The sequence below is a fragment of the Gobio gobio genome, assembly GCF_949357685.1.
Source record: "Gobio gobio genome assembly, chromosome: 10".
Classification (NCBI taxonomy): domain Eukaryota; kingdom Metazoa; phylum Chordata; class Actinopteri; order Cypriniformes; family Gobionidae; genus Gobio; species Gobio gobio.
In genome coordinates this window covers 40,672,886-40,693,584 of record NC_137116.1, presented here as the reverse complement: position 1 = coordinate 40,693,584, position 20,699 = coordinate 40,672,886, and the positions used below count along the sequence as shown (strand labels likewise).

The 20,699-nt window shown below is 38.4% G+C and overlaps 1 protein-coding gene across 1 annotated transcript in view; it reads right to left on the bottom strand.

Moving 5' to 3' along the window:
* Positions 1–318: 318 nt before the first annotated feature.
* Positions 319–20,699, bottom strand: part of kcnc4 (potassium voltage-gated channel, Shaw-related subfamily, member 4) — a 33,919-nt gene continuing 13,538 nt past the window's right edge. Inside the window, exons 2-4 of the mRNA XM_079827371.1 lie at positions 13,531–14,461; positions 12,832–13,026; positions 319–2,431 (exon numbers count right to left, since the gene is read on the bottom strand). Of these exons, the coding sequence (XP_079683497.1) occupies positions 2,364–2,431; positions 12,832–13,026; positions 13,531–14,461 (1,194 nt within the window). The 3' untranslated portion in view covers positions 319–2,363. The remainder of the gene's footprint in view (positions 2,432–12,831; positions 13,027–13,530; positions 14,462–20,699) is intronic.

Here is a 20,699-nt window from a genome sequence, read left to right as displayed (position 1 = left end):
GATAAATAAATTAAATTTTTAAAAAATGTACCCTTATGACCACTTTTTAAAGTAGTATGACATGGGAAGAGACATTGAGAATATTGAAGAAGAGAGTAACAGAGGAAGGGGGAAAGAGAGAGAGATGCATATAGAGACCGAAGGAGCTAAACAATAATTAATGGGGCTTATCTCTCACTGTCGCCATGGAGATGGATGTGTATTGCGCTCTGTTTAAAATTGTACAAGTGGAGCCAGCTCAAGCTCAGGTCTGCAATCAGACAGACGCACCGAGGCTTAGGCTCTCATTCTCAAATCAAATACACAAGAACGTCTTTTCCAAAACGTACAGTTCATACACTCAGTTTAATATTTAGATTTCATTTGTATTTCTGCAGAGATGCATAGACACACATGCCTACATAATACAAGATATGAACAGCTTTTTCGTTAGACATATAACATTGTACATGTTTATCCAAAAGTTACAGTGCTGTACCATATCATCTATTAGTATATTGTACGAGCTTCTTTTTAGCATGTTACGTCATCCCTGAAACAAACAAACAAACTCACGGTTACTGGCTAAAGGCAGATACTGTTGGACTGTATAACTAGACAGTGAATGCGCCTTCTTGCTAGATAGTGATAGTCTGCTACATACAGCAGTACTGATATTTACATGATGCACTTTTGGGTCTAAATAACATGTGTTGCACTTGAACTGTTGTTATGAAACATAAGGCAACTATGGCAGACAACAAATCGGCACAAAAATCTCACACAAAAAAGTTTTTTTTTGTCTGTGCGAACATGATTGACATCTCAACAACATGAGCCTTCCTTAACAACAAAGTATACCAATGTTTTTTAGTATTATTGTTATTATAATTAATATTATTAGTAGTATTACAAGACAGTAGGCACAACTTGGACAGGTTATAGCGTGTACTCGCAAAAGGTTACAGTGAACTAACATCGCAGAACATAACGTTTTTGGTCCCATCCCAACCAGCGATGTTTTGTATATTGATGATTTCAAATGTCATTTGTATTACAGGAAACAATGGTTGGAAAAACATGCAGCTGCCCCTGTGCTCTTTAATACATCTGCTTTCCTATTTATTTTCTTTGTAATCAAATGAGTTTGGAAAACTGCTCTTGAAGATCCTTGTCTGAGATCCTTGTTATTTGTACAGTGATTAATGGGTCATTCTTACAGCTGTGTTAGTTGGCCTGTGATTTCTGGAACGATACTGTACAGACACAAGCTGGTTTCTGCTTTTGTCCAAATAAAGACAAGCTGAGAATTTGTGTCCTGAGGGGAGAAATGTTTTAGAGATCCTGATGTACACTCCAGTTCAAAAGTTTGTTTGCTCGTTTTAATATTTTTATTCAGCAAATATTTATCAAAGGGTTCAAAAGTGACAGTTAAGACTTTTACAGTTACAAATGAGTTCTATTTCATAAAAATGCTGTTCTTTGGAACTTTCTGTTCATCAAAGAATCCTGAAAAAAGAATCAGTTTCCATAGCACTGATAATAACATTGATATAACAATAATAAATGATTCTTGAGCAGAAAATCAGCATATTAGAATGATTTCTGAAGGATCATGTGACACTGAAGACTGGATGATGCTGAAAATTCAGCTTTTCCATCACAGGAATACATTTCATTTTAAAATGCATTAAAATATAAATTAAATTGTGATAATATTCAACAATATTACTGTTCTTACTGTATTTTTGATCAAATAAATGATGCCTTGGTGAGCAAAAGACACTTCTTTTCAAACTTTTGAACGGTAGTGTATCTAGAACAGGAACAGTACACATTTCTAATGGTCTCATAAGTTTCGGTGTGATTTTCCACGTTTAGATAGATAATCTTGACTGTTTTTTTTTTTTTCTTATACAAGAATCTTGTATAAAAAAAAACAGAAACATTGCTGACTCAGTGAGAGAAAAATCAATTGTATTTCCTTAATGAAACAGGAAGTCAGGGCAGGACATGTTGAAGGGCTTGTCCTATTAAAAAGTCTCGTCATTTTGTAAACTTTCAGCATTAAACTAGCTTTTAAAACTACCTTTTTTTAATTTAATAGGGTCTTAAGCAACATTGATCATCGTTAATATTTTAAAGAGTTACTTCGGGTAAATTTTTTATGTGCCCTAAATATAAAAGTACATTAAAGATAGATTTTGGCCAAAAGTAGTTATGCTCTATCATGCTAATACATGCCTGGCAGCTTGAAAACGGACAGAAGTACATGGTGATTTGATATCCACATTTTACCCTTGACTGAGACAAATGATGCATGACTGATGAGAAGATGAATGATCGGTGAGCATCTCAGAAGAGTCCTATCAGGACAAACCCTCTCAAGTCAGGGTGGTGACTTCTGCTTGAGTGTAGTTTGCTGTGGATGTGAGAGGTTCTTTACAGCTCTCTGAAACAAAGACAGAGAGAGAAGAAACAGTTGAACCAAACGTTCCATACTTATACACACGGCAGGGTCAGAAATTAACCAGCAAAAAAGTTAACACAAGGGAAACATACTGCAGCTAAATTCACCTTTTAGTATTTAAACGCACATCAGAGATCTGCCTCTCTTATATGCGCAGTGCAAGAAATCATAGGATACAAGCGTTGTGTTGCCAGATCTAGCAAGAAAACACAGCGAACAAGAACAAAACCATAATAAATCTAAATAAGCCCAAATGTTTTATATTAAAAATAAAACTGCCCACTTTAATAATGGAATAAACTTCGCTTTATGAAGTAGCCTTACAAACAAATAAAAAACACAATGCCTCTGTAGACAGTGGTTTAGTTAAAATTGCAGAATATAAGTCGTTTGACGCTGTAAATTAGTTTTTTTCTAAAGCAAAATGAATTTCCTATTATCACTGTAAAGCCGCTTTGAAGCAATCTGTGTTGTAAAAAGCTCTATAAATAAAGGTACTTGATTTGACTTGTAATAATACTTTGGTCAAAATAGAGGAACAATAATTCATGTAGTTGTCACTCCAGAAACTTTACAGTGTGTATGTGGCCTTAGTGAATTAAAGGAATTAAATTTCAGAATGTATTAATAGATCTGTATATGACATAGTTGGACATAAATGTGTGCATTATATGGAAACAAAAATGCCCCTATAAAGGGTTGTGAAGGATTTTTTTTAATTAATCATAACTAACATTTCTTTTTCTTGCAGGATTAATATTTATATGCTTTAGAAAACTAAATGTCCACAACTATATATTATATATATAATATTACACCTCATGACCCTAGCAACAAGCTGAAGTATCATGGTATCCAAATGTACCTACTGTAGTAAAAGAGAATTATACATATGAAGAACCAATCATATTAGATCAATAATGAATCATGTAGCCTTTGTCATGCACTGTTATAAACAGTTGTACTCTCTTTGTCGTGGGGATTCTCTCTGAAATTGGTCTGAGATTCTCCTGGCCGTGATTACAGCATATTCAAAGGCATTGTCTGGGGTCTGGCTACTGCTGCTAAGCAGGTTAAAGATTTTATTCCCGAGTGATAGTGTTCATAATGGGCGAGACGTCGTCCAACTCGAAGCAGATGTCGAAGTAGAGATGCCTAGGAGAGTATAAATTAGTAGGTGTCGAAGAGGAGACGCCTAGGGTGTTGAAGTGGAGATGCCCCCATTGTTTAGCTTAAAGGGGTGGTTGATTACACTCAAAGAAAAAAAAAATGTATACAGTTTAACACCATTGCATTAGGTTTCTCATTCAAACAAAATTGCATTGTGTTAAACTGCCCAACTCAATAGTTTCATTTAGAAAGTTAGAAAGTCATTAAAAGTCATTTAGAATGTTTCAGTTAAAGGGTCACTTCAGTGATTTAGCATTAAGCTTTGTATCAGTAGAAAACCCCGTACTATATTTGAATTATGGTACTTTCCCCCCTCATATCCCCCTGAGACGAGAGAAATATGCATTTTATTTCTGGAAAAAATCCTCCGATTTTTTTTTTTGCGTCATCTGAGGATTTTTTGGCCAGAGGCTAAAACTACAGCCAGTAGAGGGAGCTGTTCCGCATGTTTTCAAACCGCCCACAGGGGAGAGATCTCACTCTTAGAATGTAAATGCGCTCGGCTTGGCCTCGGGCATTCATAACCGGAGCGGTGCAGAGCAAAGTGAGTGTTTCAACTTTTCAATGAATTCCTAGGAAAGTTTAGCTTTCCATATGCGATCAGAAAACGCGCCAGACTGGACACGCGCTGAGAATGACTGTCGCGCTTATCTCAGCTCTGCTCAGATCTTACTTCGCTCTCGTGCTGAATAAAAATCTGACTCCTGCTGCGTTTGTCCTTTGACTTTCGCACGGCTCACTCACACTTTATTGAAAATACACGTTCAGTTTTTAATTGTAGTGTTCATTCTCTAACTGAACGAAATTATTGTATTATTATGAAGATCAAAACGACGTTGGGGGCGGTGTAGGGAGTGGCCTCGGGCAGCGAAGCAAGTGCATTCTGGGAGTTGTTGTCTTTCATCCACATGAGACAAAAATACATTTTCTGTCTTTTCTCATTCTAGAAGGCACCAAATTTCCCAATTTCACATTTCTACATAAATGACAGTTTAAATACACATTAATCTTCCCAGCGCTGAAGTGCCCCTTTAAGTAGGCTGAAAATAACATTTGATGATTGTTCAATTTACTTAAGTAAATTAAGTTAATCCAACACAATTCTTTTTGACCACTTAACTTAATCCATTTGAGTTACATACATGATTTTAGTTGTTTTAAACCTAAATTATAGAAAACAGGGACAGGATTTCCCCTTCCCATCATGCTTTGCACAGGACTGGATACGGAGGGTAAATGTTGAAATAAAATGTTATTGTATGGGTGTTTTTTTTCATCAAGATACAAAAAAATTGAAGTCTTGTTAATGTTTAATGTCCTTTTAATTTAAAAGAGATTCTGGTATGTTAGTATTTTTGGAGGTTACCATGGTGGTGAAGTGTAGAGCATGTGCTTGGGGTGAGGACCTGCTTATAACAATTCAAGTTGTTTTAATAATAAAAAACAACTACTTTGAGCATGCCATGGATGACAAAACCACCTTCTGGCTAGCCAATAAGATTTTGTAAAAGGTTGTCTTGTTAGATAACATTTGTAAATGTTGTAAAAAATTGTATTTCACTAAATAAAAATAATCAATTAATATGGATTACTTGTTTTGGTTTTTGTTTCATATTAATGTTAGAAAAATTGAACTTGATCGTTTTGGACAAAATTAAGAATGTTAACCTGATTCAACTAAATGGCATTGAATTAACCTTATGTAAAAAAACTTAAGTTTAATGAAATAAACAATGTTGTCACTTTTCTCTTGAGTCTCTCCATCATTATCTGACTCCAGTTTGAACATGAAAGGCTGAACAGTTTCGGACATTTTCAGTGCGTGTCTGTGTGAGGTAATCGGAGCTGCTAACTCGAGCTACTGAAGCTCCGCCCTTTTCTTGAAAGGGGGCCAGGAACACCAGCTCATTTGTATTTAAAGAACTGCATGTTTTGCTCACCCTCAAAAAGTGACAATTTTAAAAAAAATCCAGATAATCACATTGTCTGATATTTAAAGAATTTATTTGCAAATTATGGTTGAAAATAAGCATTTGGTCACATACAAAAAAGCAAATTTCTGGCTCTCACAGACCTGTAACTTCTTCTTTAAGAGGCTCCTCTGTCCTTCACTCGTTACCTGTATTAATGGCACCTGTTTAAACTCGTTATCAGTATAAAAGACACCTGTCCACAACCTCAAACAGTCAGACTCCAAACTCCACTATGGCCAAGACCAAAGAGCTGTCAAAGGACACCAGAAACAAAATTGTAGACCTGCACCAGGTTAGAAAGACTGAATCTGCAATAGGTAAGCAGCTTGGTGTGAAGAAATCAACTGTGGAAGCAATTATTAGAAAATGGAAGACCACAGATAATCTCCCTCGATCGTGGGGTCAAAATGAACACAAGAACGGTGAGCAAAAATCCCAGAACCTCACGGGAGGACCTACTGAATGACCTGCAGAGAGCTGGGACCAAAGTAACAAAGGCTACCATCAGTAACACACTACGCCGCCAGGGACTCAAATCCTGCAGTGCCAGACGTGTCCCCCTGCTTAAGCCAGTACATGTCCGGGCCCATCTGAAGTTTCCTAGAGAGCATTTGGATGATCCAGAAGAGGATTGGGAGAATGTCATATGGTCAGATGAAACCAAAATAGAACGTTTTGGTAAAAACTCAACTTGTCGTGTTTGGACGAGAAAGAATGCTGAGTTGCATCCAAAGAACACCATACCTACTGTGAAGCATGGGGGTGGAAACATCATGCTTTGGGGCTGTTTCTGCAAAGGGACCAGGACGACTGATCTGTGTAAAGGAAAGAATGAATGGGGCCATGTATTGTGAGATTTTGAGTAAAAACCTCCTTCCATCAGCAAGTGCATTTAAGATGAAATGTGGCTGGGTCTTTCAGCATGACAATGATCCCAAACACACCGCCCGGGCAACGAAGGAGTGGCTTCGTAAGAAGCATTTCAAGGTCCTGGAGTGGCCTAGCCAGTCTCCAGATCTCAACCCCATAGAAAATCTTTGAAGGGAGTTGAAAATCTGTGTTGCCCAGCGACAGCCCCAAAACATCACTGCTCTAGAGGAGATCTGCATGGAGGAATGGGCCAAACTTCCAGCAACAGTGTGTAAAAACCTTGTGGAGACTTACTGAAAACATTTGACCTCTGTCATTGCCAACAAAGGGTATATAACAAAGTATTGAGATGAACTTTTGTTATTGACCAAATACTTATTTTCCACCATAATTTGCAAATAAATTCTTTAAAAATCAGACAATGTGATTTTCTGGATTTTTTTTCTCATTCTGTCTCTTATAGTTGAAGTGTCCCTATGATGAAAATTACAGGCTTCTCTCATCTTTTTTAGTGGGAGAACCTGCACAATAGGTGGCTGACTAAATACTTTTTTGCCCCACTGTATAATATGTTCAAATAGAGAAAGATGAGAGACTCTGGGGAAGCCGTGGGGTTTGTCCATGTTGCTAATGGAAACCTATTAGCAGCAATTAAGTTGAGCTGCCTTTCGGGACCAGAAGCAGATCCATAACTCACATCAGGACTGCTGTAGATGATGCCTTTCACTGGTGGATGACAGGCTTTCCACATAATTACACACAAATCAAGAAAGAAGTCAGCCTGAAAAAGACTGCTGTATGAGGGAGGACATTAGCCAGGGGGACTCTGTCTTTCCTGCAAATAAACATGTTTTTGTGTGTGTGTGTGTGTGTGTGTGTGTGTGTGTGTGTGTGTGCGTGCGTGCGTGCGTGTGTGTGTGTGTTTCAGAAAAAAATATCTAAATATACTTAAAACAAGATAAATGTATTTAGCAAAATTTGAGAAGACTTGTTTTCAGTTTTCATATGTTTCCCAGAACAAATAAACAAACAAACAAACAAACAAACAAAAGAAATGCCATGAGTCTCTGGCCTACGGATCATTCATACATATTTATTTTTAACATCACCAATGACATTTCCAAGGATGGAGCATCTTTGCTATGTCTAGTGAGGGAATTGTTGCCTGTAATCACTGTTCGTTTCTGACAGGACCACAGCTGCTGTCGCTCTGCCCCTCATTGATTCCCAGAGTGCATCTCTCTCCACATCAGCAAGGAAAATTGCATGCTTTTCACGCAAACAAGAAATCAACCATCACAGAATGTCTGAAGGGCTTAGACAACCTCTGTTTGAATATTCCAAGAATGGAAGGGAAAGAAATCAAAACAAACATGCATGCTAACTGGTGTAATTAATATTCATATTTCCTTTTATTGCCTCTTGAAATTAAAATTAATGTTCATGCTACATCAGCTAGTCATAGATGAGATCGCATGACTTTATCTAATTATGCATTTATTAATTTATGGAAATATTCATTCATTTACTCATTAGTGAACCCAAATGTACAATCAGGCTCAAAATGCAGTAATGGGGGCATCATAGAAAAACTAGATGAAAACTGTAGCAGTTCCCAGTAGCAAGAAAGGCTGCAATCCAAAGTTTTCTCTGTGTTATGTTCTGTTATGGATTTCAGATTATTTTTCCCACTTATTATTTGTCTTGCTTCAGCAACAGATGCTAAAAAGCTCCTGTTTTACATCAGCAGACAGGGGCTTCTAGGATGTAAAAGGTGAGATGTTTGCTCAAGCAGCTCGTGATCAAGCGATTATCTCCAGAAATAGACTGCCGGCAACCTGTCAGAGCTTTGGGGAATTTGGGGGCTGAGGCGCAAGTCAGTCAGGCTGACACGAAGTCTGACTTGACAGCAGTCAGTAATGAAGGATGTCGGGTTTGTCAAATGGTTTGTCTATCATGATGCTCTCCTTGTTTTGTGTAATGTTATCATCCTATTTCTCTCAGTTTTGAAATGTCAGTTACAGAATAGTTGCACTTATTTTATGGAGCTCTAGAAAACTTTATTCCGATTAGTCATTGCAATTCGCGGTCAAATAATTTTTTTATAATGACCTTCCAAACTGCACAACTGAACTGCTAATTTCATGTCCTTCATTGTACTCTGCAGGATAATTTTGACTCAAGTTAATATGTCAAATCTATTTATTTATTCATTTGGTAAGAACTCGGATAATAAGCAGGATAATGTACAATCAGCTGGTCATTTTTTGTAAGATAAATCCAGATAAAAGACAAGACCTAATCACCCTGATCATTTTGCAATATATATATACCATATTGCCAAAAGTATTGGGACACCCCTCCAAATCATTGAATTCAGGTGTTCCCGTCACTTCCATGGCCACAGGTGCATAAAATCAAGCACCTAGGCATGCAGACTGCTTCTACAAACATTTGTAAAAGAATGGGTCACTCTCAGGATCTCAGTGAATTCAAGTGTGGTACCGTGAAAGGTTGCCACCTGTGCAATAAGTCAATTCGTGAAATTTCCTCAATACTAAATATTCCACGGTCAACTGTTAGTGGTATTATAACAAAGTGGAAGCAATTGGGAACAACAGCAACTAAGCCACAAAGTGGTTGGCCATGTAAAATCACAGAGCGGGGTCAGGGCATGCTGAGGCGCACAGTGCACAGAAGTCGACAACTTTCTGCAGAGTTAATAGCTACAGACCTCCAAACTTTGTGTGGCCTTCAGATTAGCTCAAGAACAGTGCGTAGAGAGCTTCATAGAATGGGTTTCCACGGCCGAGCAGCTGCAGCCAAACCTTACATCACAAGTGCAATGCAAAGCATCGGATGCAGCGGTGTAAAGCACGCCGCCACTTAACTCTAGAGCAGTGGAGACATGTTATCTGGATTCACGCTTCTCCGTCTGGCAATCTGATGGACGAGTCTGGGTTTGGCAGTTGCCAGGAGAACGGTACATGCCTTATTGCATTGTGCCAAGTGTAAAGTTTGGTGGAGAGGGGATTATAGTGTGGGGTTGTTTTTCAGGGGTTGGGCTTGGCCCCTTTGTTCCAGTGAAAGGAACTCTTAATGCTTCAGCATACCAAGACATTTTGGACACTTTCATGCTCCCAACTTTGTGGGAAAAGTTTGGGGACGGCCCCTTCCTGTTCCAACATGACTGAGCACCAGTGCACAAAGCAAGGCCCATAAAGACATGGAGTCTTGACCTCAACCCGATAGAACACCTTTGGGATGAATTAGAGCAGAGACTGCGAGCCAGGCCTTCTTGTCCAACATGAGTGCCTGACCTCACAAATGCGCTTCTAGAAGAATGGTCAAAAATTCCCATAAACACACTCCTAAACCTTGTGGAAAGCCTTCCCAGAAGAGTTTATCTTTATCTTGAGTTTATCTTGAGAGGGTGGGTCAACTCCAAAAGTTAATGTGCATGTAAAGGCAGGCGTCCCAAAACTTTTGGCAATATTGTATATATAAGTGATTTCCAGCATCACAAGCGACAGTGACCGTTGGGGACCGGATGGGGCCAAAATGACGCAACAAAGTTGAGATCTGTTCAACTTTATGGAAATGAGGAGTGACTTTTGGAAGCAACAACCATGGAGCACACATGTGCGGCTGTACAGTTACAGTTCATTCTTATAAGTCTAAATTTATATATCACTTATGACTGCATTTCCTCAAGATATAGCCAGACGCGCCGTCTATCAATAACATTAGAGTGACAGCACTAGGAACACCCACAAGCGTCTTTACAGTACAGAGACTACCCAGCAAGCAATAGTCGTCATAGACCCGATATAGTCTGGCTATGAATAACCTACTTATAGCCAAAATAATCTTGCATTTGGCCAAAAAAAACTTGCAAGATGTATGCTATTCCATCATGTAAGCAAAGTCAACAGTGATTACAAGGTGTTTGGTTTCATTTCTTTGTCTAGCCTGTGCGATGATGCTACTTGATGACTAGTCTATTTTTGGGCTATGCTCAGACATCTATTACATTTTCACTGACAGCCCAAATTTTGCCTTGTTTTAGCCTAGACGTCAGGGCTGTGTTTGGACGGCTATTAGACGTCTTTTAAAGGTCCCATGGCTTGGCATTTTTCTATTATTTTATAATGTTTCCTGAGGTGTACTTATATTGTTAGTATGATTTTACATCATAAAATGTCATAATTTAGAAATAAAAGGCATTTTTTCTATACTGCTGTTTGCCCTGTGGCTGAATGCCTTGCTTCAAGAGGCGTGTCTGCTGTGAGACTTCAGTAAAAACGCCCACTGTTGTGATTGGCTGACATCTTTGCATTCGAAATGAGCGGAGGGGGCGTGGTTTAACGAGGTCTACGAGGCACGAGCAGGCACGAGCTGCTGCCAGAGAGATGGATGGACCGGAGTTCACTTCACATCAGTTCTGTCAGTCTCAGTTCAGTGAACGGTTGTAGTTACAGCATATACTTCAGGTTATTAGTCTATTTCTAGTCGGAGGGGCTGTCACTCATGTCAGAAAGTTAGTAACTTTAGTAAATTATGGATCAGCGCTGACTGGAGACGCGAACCGTTTAGAACGATTCAGTCCGATTTGGTGAACTGATTCGGTTCACTAAAAAGAACCGGTTCAAAAGAAAGATCGTTCGCGAACCGGACATCACTAATGTACCAGAGACTGAGCTCAGCGATTGCTAACAAAGTTATTTATAGTAACTACTGAGTTATGAGAGCGCTGTCAGTCAGCGCGAGTTTATTGTGTTTGTATCTGAGAGTTTCTGAATAAACACGAGTCCCAGTCACACCGAGTCCGTCTTCATCATTATTACCATCTTTGTAACACATGCAAAGTACCATTACAGCTGTCGAGATGAACGAGTTACGAGTAAGTGTTGATAATAGCATTATTTTTTAGATATTTTCCTATCATATGAAAACCGTGACTGCCAGCGTTCACTCGCATTGAGTACACAGCGCAAACAAAGACACAACAGCGCAGTAATCGAATGTAATCCAGTTTATTGTGGGGATAGCTGCCTAGCCCGGATATGCTCACGCTTACCCCCCTTCTGCTTAATCTCGCTCCGCGTGTGGTGCCTCCGCTGTGGGCCAGATGCAGTACTGGGGGTCGGGGATGTTGAAGGCCAGGCCAGTGCAGCCCGAGCTTCGGCGTGTGTGAGGTTTATCTCTAAGGATGTAACTCTGCTAATGTTGAGCAGAAACGACTGTATGCACATTTTAGAACAGATAGACGCAACGAGGACGTACAAAAACACTGACTCACAAGATAGAAAACACCGTTCTGTCGGGAGAGAGAAGCCGCAGTGTGTGCACGAATAATAAATAATTAGCTACACATAAGAAATCACTGATCACAGATCAGAAGGAACTGAAAAAAGACTTAGGTTTTCATTTGTACATCCAAACACTGAGAAACTGCCAGCGTTCACTCGTTCACAACCCATGATCTCTCGAGCGCTTGCATGGGCGTGCCAGATTCTCTGGCCGGAGGAAAGGGAGGTAACCGCTCCTGCTTGGACGTCAAACCAGGAGACTTCAGGATTGGCTAGTCTGGCCTGTCATTTTCTCAAAGGCAGAGAAAGACAGCCAGAACTCGGGTTTACACCGATCAACATTTCTATCCACTTGGGGACAATATTCAGGCTAGGGGAACTCATATTAATGTTGAAAAACCACATAAAATTAAAATTTCATGCCATGGGACCTTTAAATACAAAATTGCTATACAAAATATATATACACACAGTATAGTGTTTCCCATTAATTACCTGTGCCGTCACATTTGTCTCGCCACAGTTCCAAACAAAACCAAAAGATTTTTACACCATAATAACATAAAATATCTCTAATGTTGTGTTTTATGCCATTGATTTGGCAAAGCACCTGTCAATTGAACCAAAATCGAAATAGCAATATGCGTGTTTCAGAATGAAGCATGGCATGTGAATAGCTAATGAGCCAGTGATTCCGGCGTCTCAGAGCCTCTCAGCTCACAGTAAAAGCAGCGAACTCTATCTCTGCTTGTTTAATGTGCATTTGGGATTTTACAAGTGTAAATTAAAATAAATAAAATATGAATTTTACAATAACATTTATTTTACAGTGCCGTTGTATTAAAAGAGTTCTATATTACTGTCTTAGGGATAATAATAATAATAGTAGTAATAACATAGACTAATATTATTATTAGTCCACTTTAAAAGATGCCAAAATGTAAAGACTTTTTATTCTTTTCAGTTTGGACACTGAAAATGGGTTGAGGCTCATATTTATCAGTACCATTTCTCCTAAAGGATAGGACTAACTCCATAGCCACCAGTTCCCCTTTACCTGTGTGGATGGCAGGTTCAGCTCCGCAAGAAAAGTCTCCAGAATTCAGCAGGAAGCAAGTTGCCTCTTTCATGGTCTTGTCTCTGTTGCGTGAACATCGGAGGGTCCACCTCTCGCTCGGAGAGAGCGGTTGGGTCCGACTGCAGCCCTCCTCTTCTGAAAGAGTAATGTTGGCATCGCCATTCTGCTTTGAATCTGACAACAGGACAAAAAAGACAAAAACATGCATGGCATGACAATGCTGGCCATCAAAAGAGAACAGATTTCAATATTTGCGGTGAATATAATGTTAATTATGAGAATGAGCATAAACCGCACAAAATGTTATCCGATTTATGCTGACATCAAGAAAAAAAGTTTGCCATTGGAGTAAGAAAATTAATTTAAGATATTATTTATCTTATGTCTTAAGTATGTTTAAGTATCTTAAGTATTAAGTATCTTGTTTTTAAGGATGATTTAATCATTTCAATATGATCCATGCAATATATTTCATGTAATTACTGTAATATTTCGTGTATAATGCTCTGTTCTGAAAATCGAGTCTATTGTGATGATTTTGTGTTACTATTTAGTATTTTTGAAAGAAAACTAAATCAAAAGGGCTTTATATGCCAGGAGTCTTTAGCCTCATTGTACCATACAGTTTCATTCATCCTCTCAGACATCACAATTGTCATGAAAATCCTGATGTTCTACCTGAGCGGTTTCTTCCGATGTTCTCCTCAGCTGCAAGGGGGCATGTGTCGCTCTGTGTGCTGTTCCTTGGCGAGTTGCTTTCAGACTTCCCAAAGGAGGCAGAGTCCATTACCATATCTGGGTTTGGATTGTGCTTTTTTTTCTTCTTGGGCAACTTCTGCTTGGCCATAGCCAACGAGTAGTACATCCCAAAATTGTTAACGATAACGGGCACCGGCATGGCGATGGTAAGCACGCCCGCTAATGCGCATAACGCACCGACCATCATGCCCAACCACGTCTTAGGGTACATGTCCCCATATCCTAGTGTCGTCATGGTGACCACCGCCCACCAGAAGCTAATGGGAATGTTCTTGAAATGAGTGTGTTTGCTGCCACTAGGGTCTTGGGGATCTGCGCCGATACGTTCGGCGTAGTAGATCATGGTGGCGAAGATGAGCACCCCGAGCGCAAGAAAGATGATGAGCAGGCAAAACTCATTGACACTCGCCCGCAAGGTGTGGCCGAGAACCCTGAGACCCACAAAGTGCCGCGTGAGCTTAAAGATCCGTAGGATGCGCACGAAACGGACCACGCGCAGAAAGCCCAGGACATCCTTGGCAGCTTTAGATGTGAGACCACTCAAACTCATCTCCAGATAGAAGGGCAGGATGGCTATAAAGTCAATGATGTTTAGCATGTTCTTGATGAAGAGAAGCTTGTTCGGGCAACACATGATGCGGACCAGGAACTCAAAGGTAAACCAAACCACGCAGATTCCCTCCACCAGCATGAGCACTGGTTTGGTCTCCATCTTCAGTATGAAAGTGGTGGTGTTTCCAACTGGATCTAATTCAGTGCGATTAAAAAGCTCATTAAAGGCCTCATGGGTCTCCAGGCAGAAGTTAGTGATGGACACCAGGATGAAAAAGAGGGAGACAAAGGCAATTATCTGAAACAGACAAATGTAGACGTAAGCAGACTAGACTAGAAATAAAACACAACACAATAAACAAGTTTTGAAATACCTTTGATTGGACCTTTGAACTTTTTTTAAGGAATAGCTAGCATTAGCAAACATGCATGTGCTAGGCTATAAAATACTATCACGGCTCTGGCATTTGCAGTTATGGCTTTTCAAATATAGCAACATGCAGCATATAGTCTTAGCTTTTATTGGCCCATCCCCGACCTAATCATAGGCTCTCTTCAGCATAATAGTAATCCCCAAAACTCAAACATAACAGAAACACTTTTAAATCCCAACATAACAGAACATTAAACACTAACAGATCTCCCCCTATATTAACCTTGTGATTTTATCATTTAAAAAAGTTAATTTCAACATTTTCTCTCCTTACACAGTCAAAACAAGCTGATTATACTGTTTAATAGTTCACATAACGTGTGCAATGAACTTTCAGTCATATTTGAGTGAAAAGAACACATATTTAAATGAGTTGCTCAATACATTGCAAAGCTTCATGCTATTACAAGGACTGCAAACACTTTTTGCTGCACTTGCCCGAAACTCTCTCACACCATCCCCAGGCCACCACCCATACTTATTTGTTGAGCCATATTAATCTGCTTCCTTATTAACATACAGTATTATCTCAAAATGTACAACCAATGGAGGCCATTTCTTTTTCCTTCATTAGCAAGAAAATTAAATTAGCCCAAATTAAGCTCAAAATTATCTCTGACAATTAATTCATCAGATGAAATTATATGAAATCAACAGCAGCAAGATGATTCTATGTGGACTGAGTGGCAACTGCCCTTTTTTGAAGAAACTGAAAGAGAAATAATATATGTGAAGAAAGGATGGAGCAGCAAAGCAGGGGGGGGGGGGCGTGTTTGGGGTTGGGTAACCATGACAACCACGTCACACCAGCACTGCACAGTTGGAGACTTGTTGTCATGCTGAGGGTGATACAAGCCCATGGGCAACACAAGAGCAATGTAATCAATTTTATTTATGTTTACATATCCTCACAGGAGCAATAAACAAATGAAGACACTTTTAACCATTTGAACAATTCATTGATCTATTACAACAGGCTTGCCAGTTCAATATTTGGTGGGCTTAATAAACCATGACAGAGCTTTAAGAGTCTTCAGTCTTTTTCAAGTCAAATAAGAATGCATATTGTTAGTTATATGCATTTTAAGTCTAGCCTATACTAACATTGGTGACAAGTTCCTGGGTCAACATTCCAATCAACCAATCAGATTTGAGGGACAAGTTTACAGTTTATGTCAAGTTTAAGCTTACAACCAAGGGTTAGGTGTTTCTACATTAGTGTTATTAGTGCTGTTCCATCCTTTCTTCACATATATAATTTCTCTTTCAGATATACATCACTATATGGTGGAAAATATCTATTGCTACTTTCATTTTATCGTGACTTTAACACAGGGGTGTCCAAACTCGGTCCTGGAGAGCCACTGTCCTGCAGAGTTTAGCTCCAATTTGCCACACCTGCCTGGAAGTTTCTAGTATGCCTTGTAAGACCTTGATTAGCTGGTTCAGGTGTGTTTAATTGGGGTTGGAGCTAAACTTTGCAGGACAGTGGCCCTCCAGGATCAGGATTGGACACCCCTGCTTTAACACCATATCCATTTTTTTAACATATATTTATATTTATTTCAATGAAACATTTGGCTGATCTTTAGTTTCTTAACTTAATCTTCCCAAAAGCATTGTACGCCCAAGTTGATCGTAGAAACCATTGGTGGCTATTGTTACAATGCTTTTGGGAAACGCAGCCCAGAGCCGTGCCCTGTAACATACCAGCCTCGACGACCAAGTAAACAATAACATGGAGATGGAACTGCATGGTTTGCTGACTTTGTGGTCCTTTTTTAGCAGTCGTTGTGCAGTTAAACGCTGTATTTTATAAAAATGCAGCTGTCTACATGCGCAAGAGGCAACTGTTTACACTTGCATGCGCATGCCCAGTGTGCATGAATGGTCATGTGACATGCGTTTTTCGGTCATGTAATGTGGACAGAGATCGTTTCTGAAACGCAGTGGAAACGGCAGTATAAACGAGGATCGTTTTCATTTTAAAACGCTGTTTTACTAGTGTAAACAGGGTCTAAACCTAACCAATATTGTTAACAACAGGAAACGCAATTGGCTGAAGCAACAATTCTATTTTGGCTCGCTTCTACAAATCTTTGAGCTCTTTCATTGTTCCTCTTTTTTCACAGGACTCATACCTGGACGCTCAGTATTACTGTTTCACTGTACTAGGTGAGCTACCGAGCAAGTTTACTATGTTATAAAAGCCTTGTGCAGCTGGTTCTGTGATGCAAACATCAAAATGTATAAATCATGCACTATGGTGAAAGTGTTTTGAGGTCATAACATAGTGTGCAAGGAGCCGTGTGAAAATAAGTCTTTATAAATCGATAATCTGCGTCTGTAATCATAATTTGTGTGAAAAGGATTTGCTGTGTTGCTGCCGCTAATGGTCATTTTAGCTGGAAACTGCAGTGAATTGTATGTATAGGAACGTTTTTGATGTTTTCAAAAATGTAGGTACAGTGGAGACACATTTTTCCAATAAGTCTGCTTACACACTGCAAATATAGAGAACGAACAATAATTCAATATATATCGTGATTTTACACTGCAGGGCTCCAGACTCACTTTTTTCACTAGGAGCACAGTGGCCCCCAACTGAAACTTTTAGGGGCACAACCAGAAAATTTAGGGGCGCACACCGTAAATCAACATGCTAACCATATCTACTAATTTCCACTGTATTACTAATAAATACTTTGATAATACAGGGCTCCAGACGTAACATCTGAGAGCAGTGGCACCAGCGCTACTAAGTTCTACAGATGGTGGCGCCAGCACCTGATTTGGTGGCACAGGAGGAAAATGTATCATAAGGTTAATTTAATCAAAAAATTACTATTGTTTTGCATTGTTTTGTTAATAAGTGCAGTTACTCATAATTGTACATGTTTGTTTATTGGAAATTTAACAGTGAAGCGCTGAGCTTAAATTGTTATGCAGAAAAAGGGAACTTTTATTAACAACAGTAATGTGCGTAAGGAAAATTGTAACATTCCACTCTTATTAAATGTACTTTTGTTCTTCTATAGTATAATACTGAACTAAAAGGAACACTCTTTACTTGTTTTCTGTTTTATCCAGTCACAATTTGAAGAAAAGTTTTAGTTTTTCATGAGACTTTGTGACTTCCTACTTTTTTCCATATATTAAGGAGTGGAAATGTCTAATAAGTCAAATAAGTGCTCCTATGCCACCACCTACTGGTTATAGTTGGGAATGTTTTTTGTTTTTTTTGCCCATAAAGTGGCCAGCTAGCACCTTAAAACTTTTAGTTTTACAAATCATCACACTAAAAATAATATTAAAATTTGATAATATTTAGAGCTTTGAAGTGCTGGAAAAAGTGTGAAACAAAGTGCTTGAATGTGCAAAGTCACTCTCAAAAGGTTGTACTGAGATGAATAATGTAAAAAAAAAAAAAAGAAACGAAAAAAAATGCAACTATTTCTTCCACTATACCATGGGGTGTTAATACATTAAATCCATGGTGAATGTTTATGAATTGTGGACTGAAACCCCTGAATGTTTCAAAATGTTAGAATTCTCTCATTCACAGCTATAATATTTAACCCAACTATGACGACTTCCGCTCTGAGAAACCCGGAAATGTGAAAAGGGTCTATTATTGCTCCGAGCAAAAGAGTAGCGTGGTTCCATTCCGCTTTCGTTTCGTTTGTCGTCCTATGTTTCTCATATGTAATAGAAATGGCAGCTCTTATCAGTTGGGCACCGCGGTGGTCGCACCAGTGCGACCTCCAACCAAATTCAGTGGCACCAGCAGGAAAAAAGGTTGCAGTCTGGAGCCCTGCACTGTGCTAAAATTGTATTAACATGAAGGCCAGATGGCTGTTAGCTTACTATTCATCATAAAAATAAACAATTGTTATGTGAAAGCTCAGTTCATTTAGATGTAGAAATCTGCAGTGAATTGTATGAAGGCCTATAGGAACGATTTTGATGTTTTTCAAAAATGTAGGTACAGTAGAGACACGTAAGTCTGCTTACACAATGCAAATATATAGAGAAACCAAAGATGAAGTATGACCTTAAAACATAGCAAAGGGAACTGTGGAGTGTTCCAACACCCTTTCATTTCACTCTTGATTACAGTGCTTTATTCAGTACTTTAATCAGCTTTAATCAATAGCAAAGTAGTCACAAAAAGAGAAGGGCCCTCAGATTCAAACCAGCAACAATTTCAATCCTATTCAGGACCACATGAATCTTTTTTTTTTTTTTTTTTCTTTCAGCAGCTGAAATGCAAATGTGGTAATTAAACGAGAACACATATGTGGGCAGAGCGCGTCAGGGCACCTTCTTCTGCGATCTTTCTAGAAATAATAACAAGTCTAAACCAAAAACCTTTTAACTTTTAACATCAGCATTTAGGATTGACTGATGTTGACCATAAAATGGATTCTGTTAATATTGAAGCTTAAATTGATTATACAATCAGTAATAACAACAGTTGTACAATATTTCAATAGAGACATTGTAATAGAGAAAAGATGTTCTCCATCTTCTTTAGGAAATACTTTACTTCAGTAAAGTAAAAATGATAGCACGTTTCTAGTTTCACTTAAACTAGCACATTAACTCGTACTAGCTCTTCATGCCCATCATTTTGTGCTTCACATAAAAGTAGACACCATATTTTCACTATACTCAATATATTTGTGTTCTAATGAGGAAATGGGGAAATAATTGAGTCGAGCTGCTCTCGCACCCCACAGAGTGCTATTGTTACAACATTAACAAAACCTTTCAGAGTGCTGAATACAAACAGTTTAAGTGGAGTTGTAAATTGCTGGACAGATGGGTCATTATGCACGTTTATTCAGCACTATATCATATGACGGAACACACATTATAAAGTCATCCTATTGCAACAGTTCATTGAGAATAATTCATTAAACTAAAGCTAATATCATGTATCCAGTGCTACTGTTTTGTATGCTGACAGCATTTTTCCGATACGAAAAATGTATATAAATACATGAAAATATAAGAGTATGATAATATGAGCTGAGATCTTTCAGCAGTAACAATATTAAGTGCAGACAGGTTCTGTATTGGTTGCTACACTCTGCTAAAATGTATTAACATGAAGGCCAGATGGCTGTTAGCTTACTATTCATCATAAAAATAAACAATTGTTATGTGAGATCTACTCAGCTCATTTAGATGTAGAAATCACTATTTTTAGTGATTCATTGAAATCAATCTGGCAGCATTAACACTTGATCTTTTTACTATAACTGCTACGGAAAAGACGAAAAATGTTGAATATGTGATAGTTGCAAATGTACTTGCTTTGTAATGATGCACCCTTTCACAAGTTTATCTATGACAAGAAAATATATACCGTTTGAGTTCAGAAAGAGGTTTTAAATGTTCTTTTATTTTAAATGTATGCTCTTTTGCTCACAAAAGCTGAAATTATTTGATAAAAATACAGTAAAAAAGTAATATTGTGAATAAATATTTTATGTTTTTATATTTTTTCAAATGTTTGAAATTCCTGTGATGGCAAAGCTGTCTTCAGGGTCACACGATCCTTCAGAAAACATTCTAATATGCTGATTTGGTGCTCAAGAAACATTTCATATTATAATAAATGTTGAAAACATTTCTGCTTAATATTTTTGTAGAAACCGTGATACCTTTTTAGAGATTGTTTGATTTATAAAAAAAGTACAAATAAACTGTAACAATATAAATGTCTTTATTGTCATTTGATCGATTGAATGCCTCCTTGCTTAAAATCTTACTGACCCCAAACTATTGAACGTTATATGTGTGAGTGTGTGTGTGAGAGAGAGAGAGAGAGAGAGAGAGAGAGAGAGTTGTTTCCCGTACCAGCTGTTCACTACAGCAGCCTCCAGCTCATTTTGCATTTAGTCACACCTTACAAAGACATTTACCCATAGTGCAGCTGTCACATTCCAGTCCACCTGTATGAGCAAACCATATTGCTTCACAATTAAGTTTCCATGGAAAATAATTCAAGCCTACCATAACTGTTAAACAAGAAAAAACAACGTCAGAATAAAGCAGGAAGACTCAAAATATAGAATAAAGGATAAATATAAAC